The sequence below is a fragment of the Pelodiscus sinensis genome, chromosome 28, assembly GCF_049634645.1.
Source record: "Pelodiscus sinensis isolate JC-2024 chromosome 28, ASM4963464v1, whole genome shotgun sequence".
In the NCBI taxonomy this organism is placed as follows: Eukaryota; Metazoa; Chordata; order Testudines; family Trionychidae; genus Pelodiscus; species Pelodiscus sinensis.
The window spans coordinates 16164309-16181074 of record NC_134738.1 but is presented as its reverse complement, the minus strand read 5'-3'; the positions used below and the strand labels follow the sequence as shown (position 1 = coordinate 16181074).

Sequence of the window (16766 nt, the reverse complement as noted above, 5' to 3'; positions counted from 1 at the left end):
CAGAATGGGCCCCTGGTAAAGTATATACCCTGAAAGGGGTTTGTGACTGCACACGAGGCTGTGTGACTTGGCCAGAGGGCTGAACAGCTAGCTGCATGGGTTTTTGAAAGACTGAGAGTGCAGGCACAAGCATGTGACCAGAGGAGAGCACTCGCGGGAGGTGAGTGCCTCACCATCACAAGGAGTTCCAGATATTTTTCCCAGGACACTATATCTACTAGCAATGGCTCTTACAGTCGCTGATGAAAATGCAAGTAGGCGGAGGCCTCTAAATGGTATTTAAGAAGGGAGAATCTTTACATCAGTCTCACTCTGTGGTAACCTTTGCCATTTCTAGTAAATACACTGGCTTGATTAAAAACAAATCCAGCATTTTGGAAAACAGACCTGTTCGCGAGCATACCAGTCATTATCTGGTCCGCCTGTTTGGCATGTTGCTGCTCCTGAGATGGAGAATTGCACTAAAAAGTTGAGCATTTAACACATCTGATTGTGTCTGGTAAGGTCTTAGCAGGATCCCTGTGAGGGTGCAAGCTGGCCCTACCTGTCCAGTGTCATTGTTTTCTTGACTTAAGTAACCATTTAGGCCAGTGATGGGCAAGTAACTCTCCACGTGAGTGGCCTCCTTCATCTCAGGGGGCCGCAAGATTGTCATCACAAAGATAGTCTCCTGGGATAGGACAGTTTTGCTCACGGCACTTGCGTACCTAGAATTTGTGGGGTGTTCTGATTGGACGCAGGGGGAGTGCACAGGTCTCACAGTCCATGTTGTGTGTAACCAGCACACATCTCACTGCATGTGCCCTTTGTGTGTGTGTCACTTTAGTAAAGCTGGTAAGAAAAAACCCACAGAACAGTGAGAGCCAGGACAGGGGGCTGTAAACAAACTTTATGAGACTGTGGGGAAATTTGGCCACCTCCATGATAAGTGGGCATCCAACTACTAAAATCATGCCGGGCCATGGATGGTGCCGGTCCAGAGAGTGCAGGACTAGGGATGTTCAATCTGTATAATTAAATTCCTACATGATTCTGATATTGCCTCATCCACAGTTGTAATTCATGTGCTAGAGAGGGTGTGATCTCTCTTGACTCCATATGATCAAAGATGCATTTAAAAAAGAATAAGCAGCAGGGTGTGTATTATCACACATGCCCCTTGAAGGACACAAATGCACATCAGACAAAAAAGGAGCTTGAACAGCATGCGAGGTAATGTACCGAGAGCAGACAACCCAGAAGCGTACCACACGCACTGCTGCCAGCTAAGCCATTCACTCTTCTCCAGTCCCTCAGGTGTATTTGAGAATATCTGTGAAAAATAAACAGTGTCACAGACTCATCGTGCTAATGTAGACTTCAAACGAGTAAAGTTACAAATAGTATTGCAAAATTAGGTGCCACAAGATGGCTGAAGACTCTAGTAAGAAGATAGGGGATATGATTGGTCCAAGTAAATAGTCAGCTAGAGCAGAAAACTCCAAAACCTGTAATTAATCCTGGGTGAGATATGGAGGAGGAGAGATTATTTACTAATTCAAATACCCTATTGAAGTAACCAGCATACGGGAGGACTTAAAGTTGCAAACATCAGAAGGTCCTTACTAACTTGTGTACAGTAGTCTTGTTAATTTTTAAGCTGGCTATTCACTCACAGGAGATGTCTACTCTTGTGTGTAATGCACATGTTTAAAAAAAACCAGGCCTAGCGTAATATAGGAGATGCTTTTCCTTCCACGCGGAAATGTTTTACAGTGACTAAGTTCTTGGTAAAGGCAGCTTCCAGGCAGACTTGAATAGGGGTAGCAGAAGCAGAGTCATTTTGGTGGCTCCTGAGGGATTGCTCGGGGTCTGAAGGTGCTGCTTAGCAATTGCCATATTGGACCATTCATCTAGTTCTCAGCTAGTCCCTGTAAACAGTCTACATGTGAGCAAGGGAGTGACTTGGGCTGTCCCATAAGCAGTGTCACGTTGCTTCTCTTGCTCACTTTCAGTCGAGGGCCTGTGCTACATTAGACATTTGCCACACAATGCCTACAGGCAATTACCCTCTGTTTCAGGATAGGAGTATTTCTCTTTTCTCACTTTTGCTTGGTTCACTTGTTGGATTTCTGAAAAGATTTGTGCAGAGAAATCTGATTAGACATCGATTGGATCTTGCCAGTTACTTTCAGAACTCCAGCTAGTCAGCCTCAAACGAGACAATCAGAAAATGAGGGACTGGAGAAGAGTGAATGGCTTAGCCGGCAGCAGTGCGTGTGTGGTACGCTTCTGGGTTGTCTGCTCTCAGCACATTACCTCGCATGCTGACTGAGCCAGTGCTCTTCACAGCGACTTTTACGAAGTGTTCTGACACTGCAGGAGTCACTAGAAAATAAATACGGACCTCTGGATACACGTATGCTCTTCAGACCTTGAAACTCGCTTTTTCTCCAGTGCTGAGGACATAGAGATTTACAATTGCTGAACATGCCCCAGATTAATGCTGTTATGTAGGCTGGAAAAGCTTGGATTTGTTAACACTGCAAAAGCCAGCAAGTTCCTTTTGCAATTTAAATGACCAGGGGGCTTGCAGTTCAGTGAGCAGTGTTCCTTTTCTGTGCCTTTCCATTTTTGAACCAGACTGCACTAGAAGGAACACTTGACTTTTCTATCCCTTAGCAGCCAAATATGATTTCCTGGATCCCGGTGCAGAAGAAGCAGTTTAAATAGTCGAATGGAATTCCTTATAATGTTAACTCCTTTAAATGTCCTAGCAGGGACTCACTGTCTTTGAGAGATTTCTTGCTTCAGTTGCCATTCTCTGTTTCACCAGTTTTCACACTTAGGATGCGTTTACACAGCAGCGTTATTTCAGAATAACAATGTGAGCGTCTACACAGCAATGCCCTTATTCCAAAATAAATTTGAAATAATTGATGTCTTGTTCCGATTTCTGTACACCTCATTCCACGAGGAATAACGCCTCTTCCAAAAAAGCTATTTCGGAATAGCGGTAGTGTGGACGTGCCTCTGCTGCTATTTCGAAATACTTTGAATGGCCCTCCGGAAGAGCTAATTACACCCTAGTGCCTCCTGGGGCTGTAAATCGAGGTAGCACCTCCATGTCAGGGAAGCCTGCCTTGGACTAATTTCGAGGCTTCCCTGTAGTGTAGACACGCTGTTTTGAAATAAGCTATTTTGGAGAATTCCAGAATAGCTCACTTTGAAATAAGTGTGCAGTGTAGAAGAAGAACCCTTAGATGGTTTGGGGTGATATTATCAAAAGGTGGCATGCTGGTTTTAGGGTTGTAGCAATAAGGAAAGAGGTGGCTTGAGTTATACTTGGTGAAAAACTGTATCATTGTCACGTTGACAACCAGTGCTAACCTCAGAACTTCGAAAGACTCCAGAGTGATCTTGTTCCCAGTGAAGACAACCATTTACTTCTGTGAAAGACAACAGCAGGGCGGTGGTGTGTATTGTGTACCCACGAGCTGTCGGGACTCTGATTCATGCTATGAGTGGGCTCTTTGTGAGTGATAGGGGATTCAAATTTGTAAACTGCAAAGGAAAGCTCTAAGGGTATGTCTACACTACAAAGTTAATTCAAACTAACGGACGTTAGTTCGAATTAACTTTGATAGGCGCTACACTAGCGCTCCGTTCGAACTTAATTGGAACTAGCGGAGCGCTTAGTTCGAACTAGGAAAACCTCATTTTACGAGGACTAACGCCTAGTTCGAATTATCTAGTTCGAATTAAGGGCTGTGTAGCCCCTTAATTTGAACTAGTGGGAGGCTAGCCTTCCCCAGCTTTCCCTGGTGGCCACTCTGGGCACCACCAGAGAAACTCGTCTGCCCCCCTCCCGGCCCCGGAGCCCTTAAAGGGGCATGGGCTGGCTACGGTGCCCGTGCCAGGTGCAAGCCTGCCAACACCCAGCCAGCAGACCCTGCACCTGGCACGGCTCGAGCCAGCCACCCGCTGCCCCCCAGCCCTCCCCCTCTTCCCGGGACCAGGCTGACGGCTCCCGGGAGCCTGCCCGGGTCCGCAAGAGGCGGGCGCCCACCTGGTCTAGTGCTGAGATCGTGGACCTCATCCACGACCTCCGCACTAGGCACAGGAAAGTGGCTGTCTAGGGCAGGAGAGCTGCCAGCCTGGCCACCCAGGAGCAGGTTGGCATGAAAATCAAGGTGGTCCACTGAGACCCCCGACCCTGAGCCCTGAGCTTACAATGGCCGTACTGGGTCAGACCAAAGGTCCATCTAGCCCAGTAGCCTGTCTGCCGACAGCAGCCAACCCTAGGGACCCTGGAGGGGATGGACCAAAACAATGACCAAGCCATTTGTCTTGTGCCATCCATCTCCAGCCTTCCACAAACAGAGGCCAGGGACACCACTCCTACCCCCTGGCTAATACCACTCCATGGACCCAACCTCCATGACTTGATCTCACTTCTCTTTAAACTCTGTTATAGTTGTAGCCTTCACAGCCTCCTGTAGCAAGGAGTTCTACAGGTTGACTATTTGCTTTGTGAAGAAGAACTTTCTGTTATTAGTTTGAACCCTGCTACCCATTCATTTCATCTGGTGTCCTCTAGTCCTTCTATTATGGGAACTAATGAAGAACTTTTCTTTATGCACCTTCTCCACACCACTCATGCTTTTATAGACCTCTATCATATCCCCCCTCAGTCTCCTCTTTTCTAAGCTGAAAAGTCCCAGTCTCTTTAGCCTCTCTTCATATGGGACCTGTTCCAAACCCCTGATCATTTTAGTTGTCCTCCCCTCTCCCACCCTCTCTGTTCCCCTCTCCCACCTCCTTTTCCCAGTCTCCCCGAGTCTTGTTCAATAAAGAGAGTTTCTATTTTTGAACACACGTGTCCTTTATTTTGTACATCAGGAAGGGGGGGCTAGGAAGGGGTAAGTGGAAGGAGGTGAGGGAGAAATGGGGTACGAGCCCCCGATGGGGAGGACTGGGGTGGCTCTGTGGGCTTTTCGGGGTGGAGGCTCTCCTGAAGCCCCTTGATTGACCCCCCCCCCTCTGGATGGCAGCCTGCGGCAAGTGCAGCCGGGCTGATGGCCGAGTGCTGTGATGTGCCGAGTGTGGGCACTCAGGGCAATCCAAGCCAGGACTGCTTTGCAAGCGGGGAACCCCTGAGAACTGTCTGTCCGGGGTGGGGGTCGGGTCCCTTTAAGCACAGCCCTCGGCTAGCCTGAGGCAGCAGCTCCATGCTCTAAGTCCTAATCTGATGCCCTGCCGGCACTGCTTCTGGCCATCCTTAACCTCGCTTCAGGGTCCACTCAGTGTGGACATGCTAGTTCGAATTAGCAAAACGCTAATTCGAACTAATTTTAAAGTCTAGATGCACTAGTTCAAATTAGCTTAGTTCAAATTAACTAATTCAAACTAAGTTAGTTCGAATTAGTGCTGTTGTGTAGACATACCCTTAGACTTACAACATGAAAAAAGAGCACACTTCTTAATTATGCAGTTTGCCACATGACGTTTTTAATGTCATTCTGAATGGCTTTCACATTGTGAATTGTTTGATTTTGTTTATACACTAAGATATGTGCACAAGTATACACCGCTGATAGGAATATGCACATCAATATTATCTTTCAACAATCGAATGCTCGAGCAGGAGGAAAATGTGACATCCCAGTTGCCAATCTCTACATCGGATGAAATGACACTCAGTAAATTCAGAATGCCTTAGGACTTTGGGAACTTCGGCATGCTAGCTTGCTGATGTGTAGGGCAGGATTCTGCTCTTAATCATGCTCTATAAGTTTGACACGGGAGTCTTCCTTCTGGGAGAAAAGCTTTTTGTGTCCCCAGTTAAGAGCTGTAATTGCTGGCCGTGCTTCTACCTACTCAAGTAATTACGATTCACTGTTACTGTATGCTGTTAAATTAGCAAGAGCCTTAAAACCTCATTAGCTTAAAACCTCAGCCTTAAAACCTCATTACCTTAATTTAAAGGGTTACCAACTTCCTATCACTGAAGTCCTAATCGCTGACTAAAAGTTTAAAGCCTTGGTTCATTGAAAGCGCAGTTTGCAAAAAAAGGTTTGGAGGAGCATTTGGTGTCAGTAGAGAAAATTCAGTCTTATTTTCCCCCATCACTGTGCTGGTCTCTGTGCCTCCATATGCAGTGATGTGGGGATATAGAAATTAATAACTCTGGATGGAGTGCTGAGCTATAGATGCAAAGATTGCTTGGTCTTTGCTGTTGAGCAGGAAGCAAATTCTGAGAAATAGGAGCATCCATCCATTCATAGGTTTGCAGTTTCTGTTCTGCTCCGGACAGCGTCACAATTCTTTTTGCATTGAAAAGAGTTGCTGAATCCTTTCTATGCTATATAGGTCATTTGGCAGTGCCAGTGTCATCTGAGTGTTTTTAAAAATGCCATTAACTTCAAATGAAATATCCTTCAAACATTTTGTAAAGAAGATCTTAACATGATACGTGATAATTTTATATAGACAGAAATAAGAAAAGCTACCCGAGAAAAATGGCAAAACATTAGGTATAAGAGATTACCCATAGCAGAAACTTTTAACTTTTGAAATTCAGGATAGAAAGTTGAATCAGTAAAATCCTCTCTTACCTTGATGTGTGATCCACTTGGGAGCAAACATTTCCTTATTTCTCAGAATTAATTAATAGAACCATAGAGCTGGAAGAGACCTCAGGAGGTCAAGTCCAGCCCACTGCCCCAGACAGGTCCAATCCCGGTAAACCTCATCCCACGAGGAATAACGGGGCTGCCGACAAAGGGCTTTGATGTCAGCAGGGGAGTGTCCAGACTAGCGCGCTGAGCGGACAAACAGTTGATCAGCTGTTTGTCGGCTCAGCGCGGCAGCCATGTAAATTTAAATGAAGCCGCGATCATTTAAATCGCGGCTTCATTTGACTTTGCCTATGTGTCTAATCTCCATGCCTCTGACGACAGAGGCATGTAGTCTAGACACAGCCTTATTGCTAACATGCCTGTAGAAACCTTTCTTGTTACCCTTCACATCCCTTGCTAGCTGCAATTCCAATTGCGCTTTTGCCTTCCTGATAACTCCCCTGCATTCTCGAGCAATATATTTATACTCCTCCCTAGTCATCAGTCCAAGTTTCCACTTTTTGTAAGCTTCCTTTTTGTATTTAAGTTCATCAAGGATGTCCCCAGTAAGCCAATCTGGTCGCCTCCCATATTTGCTTTTCTTGCTGTGCATCAGGATGCTTTCTTCCTATGCCTTTAATAAGGCTTCTTTAAAATACTGCCAGCTCTCCTGGACTCCTTTCCCCTTCATGTAAGCATCCCAGGGAATCCTGCCCATCAGTTCTCTGAGGGAGTCAAAGTCTGCTCTTCTGAAGTTCAGGGTCTATATTTTGCTACACTCCTTTCTTCCTTTGGTCAGGACCCTGAAATCTACCATCTCATGATCACCGCTTCCCAGGTTGTCACTCACCTCTACTTCCCCTACTAGTTCCTCCCTGTTTGTGAGCCACAGGTCAAGCTGCACATGGCCCCTGGTCGGTTCCTGCAGCACTTGTACCAAGAAGTTATCCCCAGCATTCTCCAAAAACTTCAGTCAGAATCAATCTGATTCTGTGGGGAACGTTTTATTCCCACTGTTTTTCCTATCCTTGAATAAAATCTAAAGCCAACCCTGCCAATTTCATACCTCACATGCCATGTCCAGTTTCATGCCAGGGTTGAAATTAGAGATCATTCAAGAATTTGACATTTGAATTTATATTTTAGTACAAATTCAAAAATGGGCCTGTTTTGCCAGATAATAGCCATGTTTTGTGACTATTTTTGCTCAAAAATCCACCCATTTCCAAGTGAAAACTGTCCCTTTTTGAGTGAAAAGCAAAATAAGAAATTATAAAAGAGTTTTATTTGAATGTGGTAACCATTTCACCAAATTTTCCAAAATTAAACTTAATGGGGCAAGAAGTTGGGCATGACCAAGTTTAGAAGCCCATAGGAAATAGTCATTTGTTCAGTAAATTTTGTTAAATTTTGGAATACTTCAGTTCTCGTTTATTGCTATTTCTTGGTTTCTAATCTGGAATAATACACTCAATTGCATATATGTATATGAGATGTCAGCATCATGCTTAGATACTGCAGTGATTAGAAGCCATTCACACAAAATTACAAATACTGGAGAAAATCTGAGCATTGTTATGAACATGAAATTGAGAAAAATGGTTTTTTAAATTACTACTGGTGTTTTTATAGGATTCACTGTAGACAGAGGAAAAAGCCATCCATAATTATATATTAACCATAAGTAGATCCAATTTAAGGATGCCATATATTACATATTCTGACTGAGGCTATGTCTAGATTGCAGGCTTCTTTTGGAAAAAGCTTTTCTGGAAGTGATCTTCTGGAAAAACTTTTTTTGAAAGAGAGCATCCACACAGCAAAAGCGCATCCAAAAAGCGATCTGCTTTTTTGAAAGATAGCGTCCACATTGATTGGACCCTATCTCACATTTAAGCTGTGATTATTATGGATAGAGTGGCCACCAGGGCACCTGTGCTTTTTTCTGGAGACCTCTTCTTTGGAAAAAAAAACAAACCCCTCTTCCCTGTCCACACATGCCTTTTTTTGAAAGAGCTCTTTCAGAAAAAGGCGTCTTCCTCGTAGAAAGAGGTTTACCACTGTCAAAAAAACCCCTGCGTTCTTTCGACTTTCTGTCAAAAGAATGCAATTGCAGTGTGGATGTAAGTGTAGTTTTTCTGGAAAAATGGCATTTTTTTCTGGAAAAACTCTGCAGTGTAGACATATGCTGAATTACTGCACTTTTTTTTTTTTTTTTTTTTTTTTTTTTTTACCTTTTAATAGTTTTAAATATTTGAAGAGCATACTTGTATACCTGTGTCTGTGGGGAAAATACTGTGGGAAGTCAAGTGAAACTATTATGTGGTACATTAAAACAGTGCTCACACAGTTCAGCATTCCATCCCTAAAATCCCACAACTATGGGATTTCTAAGCAGAGCTCTTCAACTAAACTTCAAATGTTCTATTTTCTTGTTCAAAGAACAGAAGTGAATTTCTGCAGTATTAGCAGTTTACTGGGACACTGGTAGGAAACAGCTGTAAACCTGACCAAAGCCAAATGAGCGGTACCGTGAAGTGACGAGCGCTTTCTTGCCAGCTCCTGTGTGAGAGATTTACAGACCGGCTTTGGCTCTGCTGACCCCTTTTGCATAGCAAGCTGCTGAGCGTGACCCTTCCTTGTACATGAAAAATGAAGGGAGGTAATTCCATTGAATGGGGGAGGGGGCCAGGACTGGCAGCCCTGCTGTGGAACCACCTTGCGACCCCTTGAGGAGCCCCCCCCCCCCCACTTGAGAGCACCTGCGTGGCCCCATGTCCTGCAGCTGCTTTGCTTGTAGGGTAGGAACAATGTTTTGGCTGATGGTGCACAAGTGGGAGCAGGATCCAGCCTAGTCTCTGAGCTAAGCAGCCTGCACACCTGCGTCAGACTGGGCTCTTTGCACAGGGAGCTGAGCTTTGCACAGGGCTTTGCACAGGGAGCTGAGCTGATACTCAATAACTATTCAGCGCAGCCCCAGGCTTTAAGGGAAAAGCACCTCAGCGCTTGAATCTCTGCGTCCCGGGCTCCTGTGCCCAGTCCCCCTCCTGGCTGCAAGGGTGGACAGTAGCCAGGTCCCAGAGAGAGTGAAGGAATCTGTCTGCTTCCCTGCCCCTTTAGAGTGGGGGAGCTCAGAGGAGGCCAGGTCAGGCCATAGCCAATTAGGCCAGTAAAAGGGCTGCCAGTCCCCACCTGAGCCTCTGGCTGGCTATCCTGAGCTGTGCTCACAGCCAGTGTTCCCTCTAATTTTTTCCATCCCTGTGCAGAATACATTTTGTTATGCACTCCAACGCATATGCAAATGTGCACCACCAGTAAAAACGAAACCTAGCTGTGGGCACTCTGCTGCTCAGCTGTGTGCCTGGGTGGCTGCCCTAGTGCTCAGTGTACCAGGAACGGTGCTCACAGTCCTACTCCGCCTTTCATGGGAACAGGGTCGAGCCTGGGTTTTGTAGCATTCTGTGGCGCTGCAGCAAGGTCCTGCTTCCTTCCCGCTCTCTTTTCTCTCGGCCTGGGACTGTGCCCTGTTCTGTTGCCAGCTCTGCCCAACGCTGTACCTAACCCTTCCGGCGGGACAGCTGAGAAACGCTGCACCATCACTGATCGGGCAGAGCAGCAGAGCTCTCAGCTTGTAGTCAAGCGTTTAAGGCTGGACCCAGGAGGATTTAATTATTGGCTGCCAACTTCAAACAGTTCCAAACTTCAGACATGTAAATATCTGTGTTCTGGATGGGTTCATTCGTTACTGTAGCAACGTGATAGTTCTCCCTTGTATCCTCAAAGGGCCTGTCCTCAGTGGCGGCATAGGCAGTAAGCCTTTAAACCAGGGCTACTCAACACGTGGCCCATGGATTGCGTGCGGCCCGTTGGTTTGCGGCCCGTAGTGTGGTTTGGGTTTACGCGGGGCTCACCACGCAGCCCACGGGTGGGCGCGAAAACAAAAAAAGTCATCAATAGAATGGTCTTCTGAGATGCATTTTAGTAGTGAAATTCCTGGCCTGTCAGTGCTCATTGAAAGGGCTTTCATTCGGGTAAATATTGCATTTTATTAATATCAGCAGGGCTGATTTAAATGGGGCCTGCGTGTTGTGTAGTCTTGCCTTAATTTTGTATTCATGCCCGTCAGCGTGAAATAAGCTATTTGTATAGACATTTGCATACATATGCAACCACACTGAAGTTGCAGCCCTTGGCATGTGCTGTGAGTATCATTGTGACCCCCGGGATGTCCAAAGCTGAGTAACCCTGCTCTGAACAAACCCTGGACTGTAATTTAGCCAACTCTTTTTGTCTGCAACCCACATCGACTCCAGTAGTTGCAACTGAATTGCCACCCTTGCAGGCTACTGCCCACTCACGTCCATTTGCACTTTCCAGGGATGCCATTCCTACCAGGAATATTCACAAAGAGGGACAACACAAGGCAGCCCAGTTTCATCCGTGGGGATGTGCCCCCAATGGTGAGAAGCTGCAGGAATGTTCTCATTGGGCTGAGAGATGTTGTTTAGGAATCAGAGCACGGCATGGACTCGGGTTCCGCCCTGGTTTTCTCCAGCCAGAGACATGTTCTGTGACAAGCCACACAACCCCTCTGCCTCTTAGGCCAGGTCCATACTAGACCTGGAAGGTTGATGTAAGGTCCACAGCAGGAGGTTGATGGGAGCAAATACTCCCGTTGGCTTTCCTTACTTCTCGCGAGGGGTAGGAGTACTGGTGCCAACCACGGGTGCCTCAGTGTTCGATTTAGTGGGTCCCTCTAAACCCACTAAATCGAACGCCGGAAAATCAGTCTCCAGCACAGCAAGTGGAGATGTGGCCTTAGCTTATCCAGGTGTAAAAGGGGTGTACCAAAGGGTGTTCCGAGGCCTGGGTCATGTTTGTTGAAGTCTTTGAAAGTTTCCGGTGCAAGATATTATAGAAGGGCCGAGCGCTGTTGTCGCTATGCTTATCCTGTAACAACCTTTTGATTTCTGCCATGAGAAAATCATGAGCCAAGTGAACCCCCCACTTCCTGACCCAGATCACTCAGTTATGAAAACCAAACAAGACCAAAAATTGAGATCTCCATTGTCAGTCACCTGCAGATCTGAGGAAACTTCTCCAACCATATTGCTTTATTCCATGGCTGGAGAAAATCATTAATGAATGTTTGGGATGAAAATCTGTCCTGCAAGATGAGATAAGAACATTAGTATGTAAATAACTACTTGATCAGTTGTGCACTGAGCAGCCTACTAGCTCCTCCGGAGAAGGGAGGAGCACTTCAAGACCCACACAGTCTGAATACATGCGGTTTGGAATACAATGCACAGTTTCTCCATACTGCTGCAAATAAAAAACTATGCAGGGCACTTTGGAAAGACAATAGGCAATATGTTATCCTAAGAAAGTAGAGTTTATCACCACCTCTCTGCTTACCAGTGCCGGCTGGCTTCAAAGGGCCTATTTTTCCAGGGCAAGGGCAGTGTTTATTTCTGTGTATTGCACAGCAGTGAGCACACTGTCAGCATTAAATAATAATTCTTGGCCACAGAGCTTTCTACCCGGCTAAATAAATAAATTCACTTTCAGTGCAGTTACTCTGTCGTCCTGCAATCCCAGAATGACTCTGGTTTTCAAGCTTTATTCCTACTCGTTATTTATTTTCCTTAATAGCTCTGAAAACTTACGTGGTCCTTATGAGGCTGTGAGCTCATTAATTGTGGAAGAGAACTTGAAACAATATTGACTGGGAAGGACAGTGTTGGAAGAGAGTCTGTAGCCCCGTCACTCACAATATCAAGATGCTATTACAGAATTCAGTGTCTGTGCCAGCCTTACAACTGTTGCAAGTTTTCACAATAAAGTAACCTTTTATGGGGCACTGTAACAGGCGTCATTCACTTCCTGCAAGCGCCCCCCTCTGGTTGAGTGAGTGTGCTTGCACTCCCTCAGTCCATCAGCTGAAAGTTTCTTTGGCAACTCAGCCGTCCGGCCGAGTCACACACCCTGTGTGTGAATTGCAAACCCCTTCAGGGTACACACCTAACGGGTCCATCTCGGTGCCCTCGATCAGTGTCCCTCTTAGCCTGTTCCCCACCTGGAGAGAGCGGTACCTCCAGGGATTCCCCTCCTAGAGACAGCTTCCTCCTCCTTACTGCCTTATCTCCGTCTCAACATAGTCCACAACAGCTCTTCATACGGAACTCTCCATGGTTCTGCCACTCTCTCAGCCAGCCAGCCACCTCTGGATTTTGTTCCTTCAGGGCTCCAGAAACACTGACTGCAGCTCTGGTTTGCAGCTCCTCTTATAGGTCTTACTGGCCCCTGATTGGCCACTTCCTCTGCATCCAGGCTAATCTCCTTGGAGGACTTCGCTATGGCTTTCTGGGACAGGGTGTGTCACTTTGGGGCCCACTGCACCCCATCATAGGTACATAGATCGGCCTCCCTGACCCTGCCTCTCTGTGTTTATATTTTACCTTGGTTGGCAGATTACTTACTGTCAGACATGTCTTCAGAAATACGTTGCAGTAAAATGTAACCGTTCAGCACGTCTCTTATCTCCTTTCTCCTCTTTGCAGTGCACTGTGCATCACAACGTTTATGAAATTGTGCAAACTCACAGCAGCGTGCACATGTACTCTTTGAATAAATACATTCATCTTGTCTATGCTGAGCATCTGAGACCTCACTCAGAGGAATTTTATGTGCCCAAATTGCAATTTAGCCCCATTTGAACAGCCAGGCCACATGTTGATTTCCTGGATTGTAGTTAGTTCTTTAGCTCAGACACTTGCACATGAAGATGCAGAGAAATTCTCTTTGCAATTTTGCTCATAAATCTTTGCATTGCCTATTTGTGTAAATGTGTATGCATCTGTTTAATAGCCTGTTCCCTGCCCTGCAGTCTACGCCTGGGGGTAGAAATGTGCATTAGGTAAACAGTGCAGTTTAAACTAAGCACTTGCCTTGTAGAGAAACAGCTTTGTTACAGGAGGAAATACAGACCATCCGGAGAGCATGTCTTTTAAATAGATGAGTGGTTAGTCCAGCATGTACAGCAAGGCACATTGACGTGCATGATCTCCTCTTGCCTTTACTGTTCATCTAACTGATCTAATGCACATGCAGAACGTCTCCTGTCGTTTACATCATGAAGAAATGCTAATGCTTGACTTAAGAAACCCCGTGTAAGTGTAGCAATTGAATCAACAATGCAATGGACAGCAAGAGGCATCAGTGAGGGTTATTTTTTTAAGTACACGCTACATGAAAACATTTACACTGGTTAGCCCATTGAGCAGTTATTTCTTGTTCGGTGGTATTTGGCCAGTAGCCAGAGTAACACCTGTATAAACAGCTCTTTGTCTATTGTTGTGTAACCCCCGTTTTCCTTCATGGGTTACTGGGGAGCAGGTCACACTCACATGTGTGCCTGGGCGCCTGATGTTTTTAACACAAAAGGAGATCCTGAGTACCCCAGCGGTGATGGTCTGTGGTTGGGGATTCCCTGTCCACCCCCTTGCTGCAGTCCCTTGCTCCCTAAGAATACACAGTGGCGGTGCCTCCACACAATGGTGTGCTTTGGGAGCCTCCAGGAATAAAATTATTCCAGCAGTAATCTGGATCTAACCCCAGGACAACACTTACAACTAATACATATCTAATTGATTACATAGAATGAACACACCTTTACTTAACAACTTAAAGAAACAGGGTTTAACAGGATAACAGTGAATAAAATCAATTGACAAAGTACACAGAAATAATCGGAACTTATCTCTCTGGCATTTGCACTGCCCCCATTTATCCCACCCCAGAGTGTGCACTCCTCTGGAGTAGGGTCCCAGACTTGCTTGCATGGACGTGCTTGGAGGTCTGCAGCTGGAGTGGAGACAGCACCGTGCAGGTCCTGTGTGTGTTAGTCCAAGCTGAGCATCCAGCTGCAAAATCCCTCTGCCCCTGGAGCCGGCTCCACCAAATGCCAGCAGCTCTGGTTCACTGGGCTGGTCGCTCTGCCTCCCTTTGGACCCGGAGTTAGTCTGGATCTCTGAGGTCTGTCCCAGGCAGCACTTTCCCAAAGAACCAAGTTACTTACAATTTCCTCCTGTGTGCAGGTATATGTAGCCCTTCTAAGCCACAGGCACAGTCAGAGTCTCTCCCCTCTAGGGACATCAACAGTCCCTGAAGTAGCCTGCTAGATCCAAGCCCTGCAGGCTCTCAAACCCAGGCTGTAGCTGCAACACAACAACTCCTGGATTGGACAAAGACTCCTCCACAGCAGCCTGGCTCCTCCGTCCCAAAATGGAGAGTCCCTCTCCCAACATACTCAGACAAGCCCCGCTTCCTCCTTTTACCTCAAGGGTTCATGGGAGTTGTAGTCTTTAGGGCTAGATTGCAGCATACAGGATCCTCCCAAAAAAATTCAGAGGCTCCTTTAGTAAGGAGACTACATTTGGAACAATGAAGAGGAAAGCAAAAGCGTGTGAGGAGTTGCTTTGTGAGCAAGAGTAGAACATCATCATCAAGAGCCCTAGACAGATATTGCAACCAACTACGAATGTGTCAGGCATCTTAGCGCATAGCTCTGGTTTTGATAGGCCACCCCCAATGTGGATCCACTAGTCAAGTGATCAGTGCAGCTCATTTGGGGTTGGTTTCCTACAGGCACCCCATGAATCTGGTCAGTTACATGACAGCTGGTCCCTTTGGAAAATCTGTCCCTGACTGTATGTATTGAGCTCTTCTGAGCATTTTGTCTATCACTCTAATTATGAGGAGTCACACAGAACTGTGCTAACTACCAAACAGAAGGAGCGAATGAGAGAGGGGCAGAATTGCTCATCACCACTGGTTCATGGGGCTAAATCATGGGAAGGAGCTGACCTGTCTACTAATAACAGTAATACAGACAGGAGACTCATATTTACTCAGATCACTCTGCCCCATGGGCTGCAGTGACGATTTCCCTTCTGGCTGAGACCCCACTGATGCTTCCATTGCTGGATGTTGGGTAAGAACCTGAGCTGGTGTGGAGGGAATTGTGGTGTTGGGGAGAAGTTGGACTTGGTTAGAGAGATGTAGGGCTGGAGTGTGTTCTAACGAATGAGAATTCTGTTGGATTGTTTAAAATCATCCTTCTTATTTTCAACCAGCTTCTCTTTAGGGTGATTTTCATCTTTGCTTGTATTATCCAGCTGCCATGTTGATTCAAACCAGGGTAGGGTAGGCCACAGAGCAAGCAGGATGATCTCAGAGGTCTAAAAGAAGATGGATTCTTGTCTCCCTCTATCCCGTGTTCTCTCTGGCTTCATCTGCATTAGGAAGCATTTAGCAATTCAAAGATCAGGCCAAATGGAGCCATTCACAGAAATGTGATGACAGAGCCATGTATAGAATGGGGATGGCAGGGCAATGGGCATGAGAACAGACAGGGAAAGGAGAATAGCAAATTGCAACCAGGCAACAGCCCCAGCCCTGGTCCTTCAAATCACCGCTGGAATTCCAGGCGCTGCCGAGGCAGCCTGAGGAAGCTAGCACCAGCTCCTCCCCTTCTGCCCGAGACCCCGCCCCATCTGGGGCACAGAGCCCCCTCTGCCTTGCCCCGTGGCCCAGCAAGCCTGTCGGCCCCACCGACTGCCACTGAAAAAACTCCTGAATAAACCCTTAGTTCAGTGTTTGCTGTAACTCCCACGTTAGGACCCGCAGATGCACAGCTGGTTCCTAATAAGGGTTGGTTTATGTGTTGGTAACATAGTGCAACTAACCATGCTGGGTTTTGTTCACAGGTCTGAAGCGGAGTTACACTTGTAACATCTGTAATGTCACCTTAAACTCAATAGAACAGTATCACGCTCATCTGAAGGGTTCCAAACATCAGACCAAGTGAGTACCCTTCCTGTTAGCGCTTGTCTGTCTATGGGTGATGAGAGATGTAGATACAAGAAAAACCTTAGGCACTCCCATAATGCCTTTCATCCCCATATCCCTAAGAGATTTACAAGCATAGACAAAGATATTGGTAGGTTCCTGTAGAGAGAGGCAGAGCTGAATATAGATCAGCCTGACTGTGTTCTTTGAACCTGACATGCAATGTTGGTTCTTTGTTTACCTGTCCCTCTAGAGCACGGTTTCCCAAAGTCTGCTTCATACAGCCCGGGGGCTCCATGTCATGGGTCCAGTGGC

At 46.3% G+C, this 16766-nt stretch overlaps 1 protein-coding gene across 2 annotated transcripts in view; it reads left to right on the top strand.

Moving 5' to 3' along the window:
* LOC102452957 (secreted frizzled-related protein 1) overlaps positions 1-16766 on the top strand; it is a 270863-nt gene that overhangs the window by 239549 nt on the left and 14548 nt on the right. For both annotated transcript variants that reach the window (XM_075910928.1, XM_075910929.1), the window contains one exon: positions 16370-16466. In XM_075910928.1, the coding sequence (XP_075767043.1) occupies positions 16370-16466 (97 nt within the window). The remainder of the gene's footprint in view (positions 1-16369; positions 16467-16766) is intronic.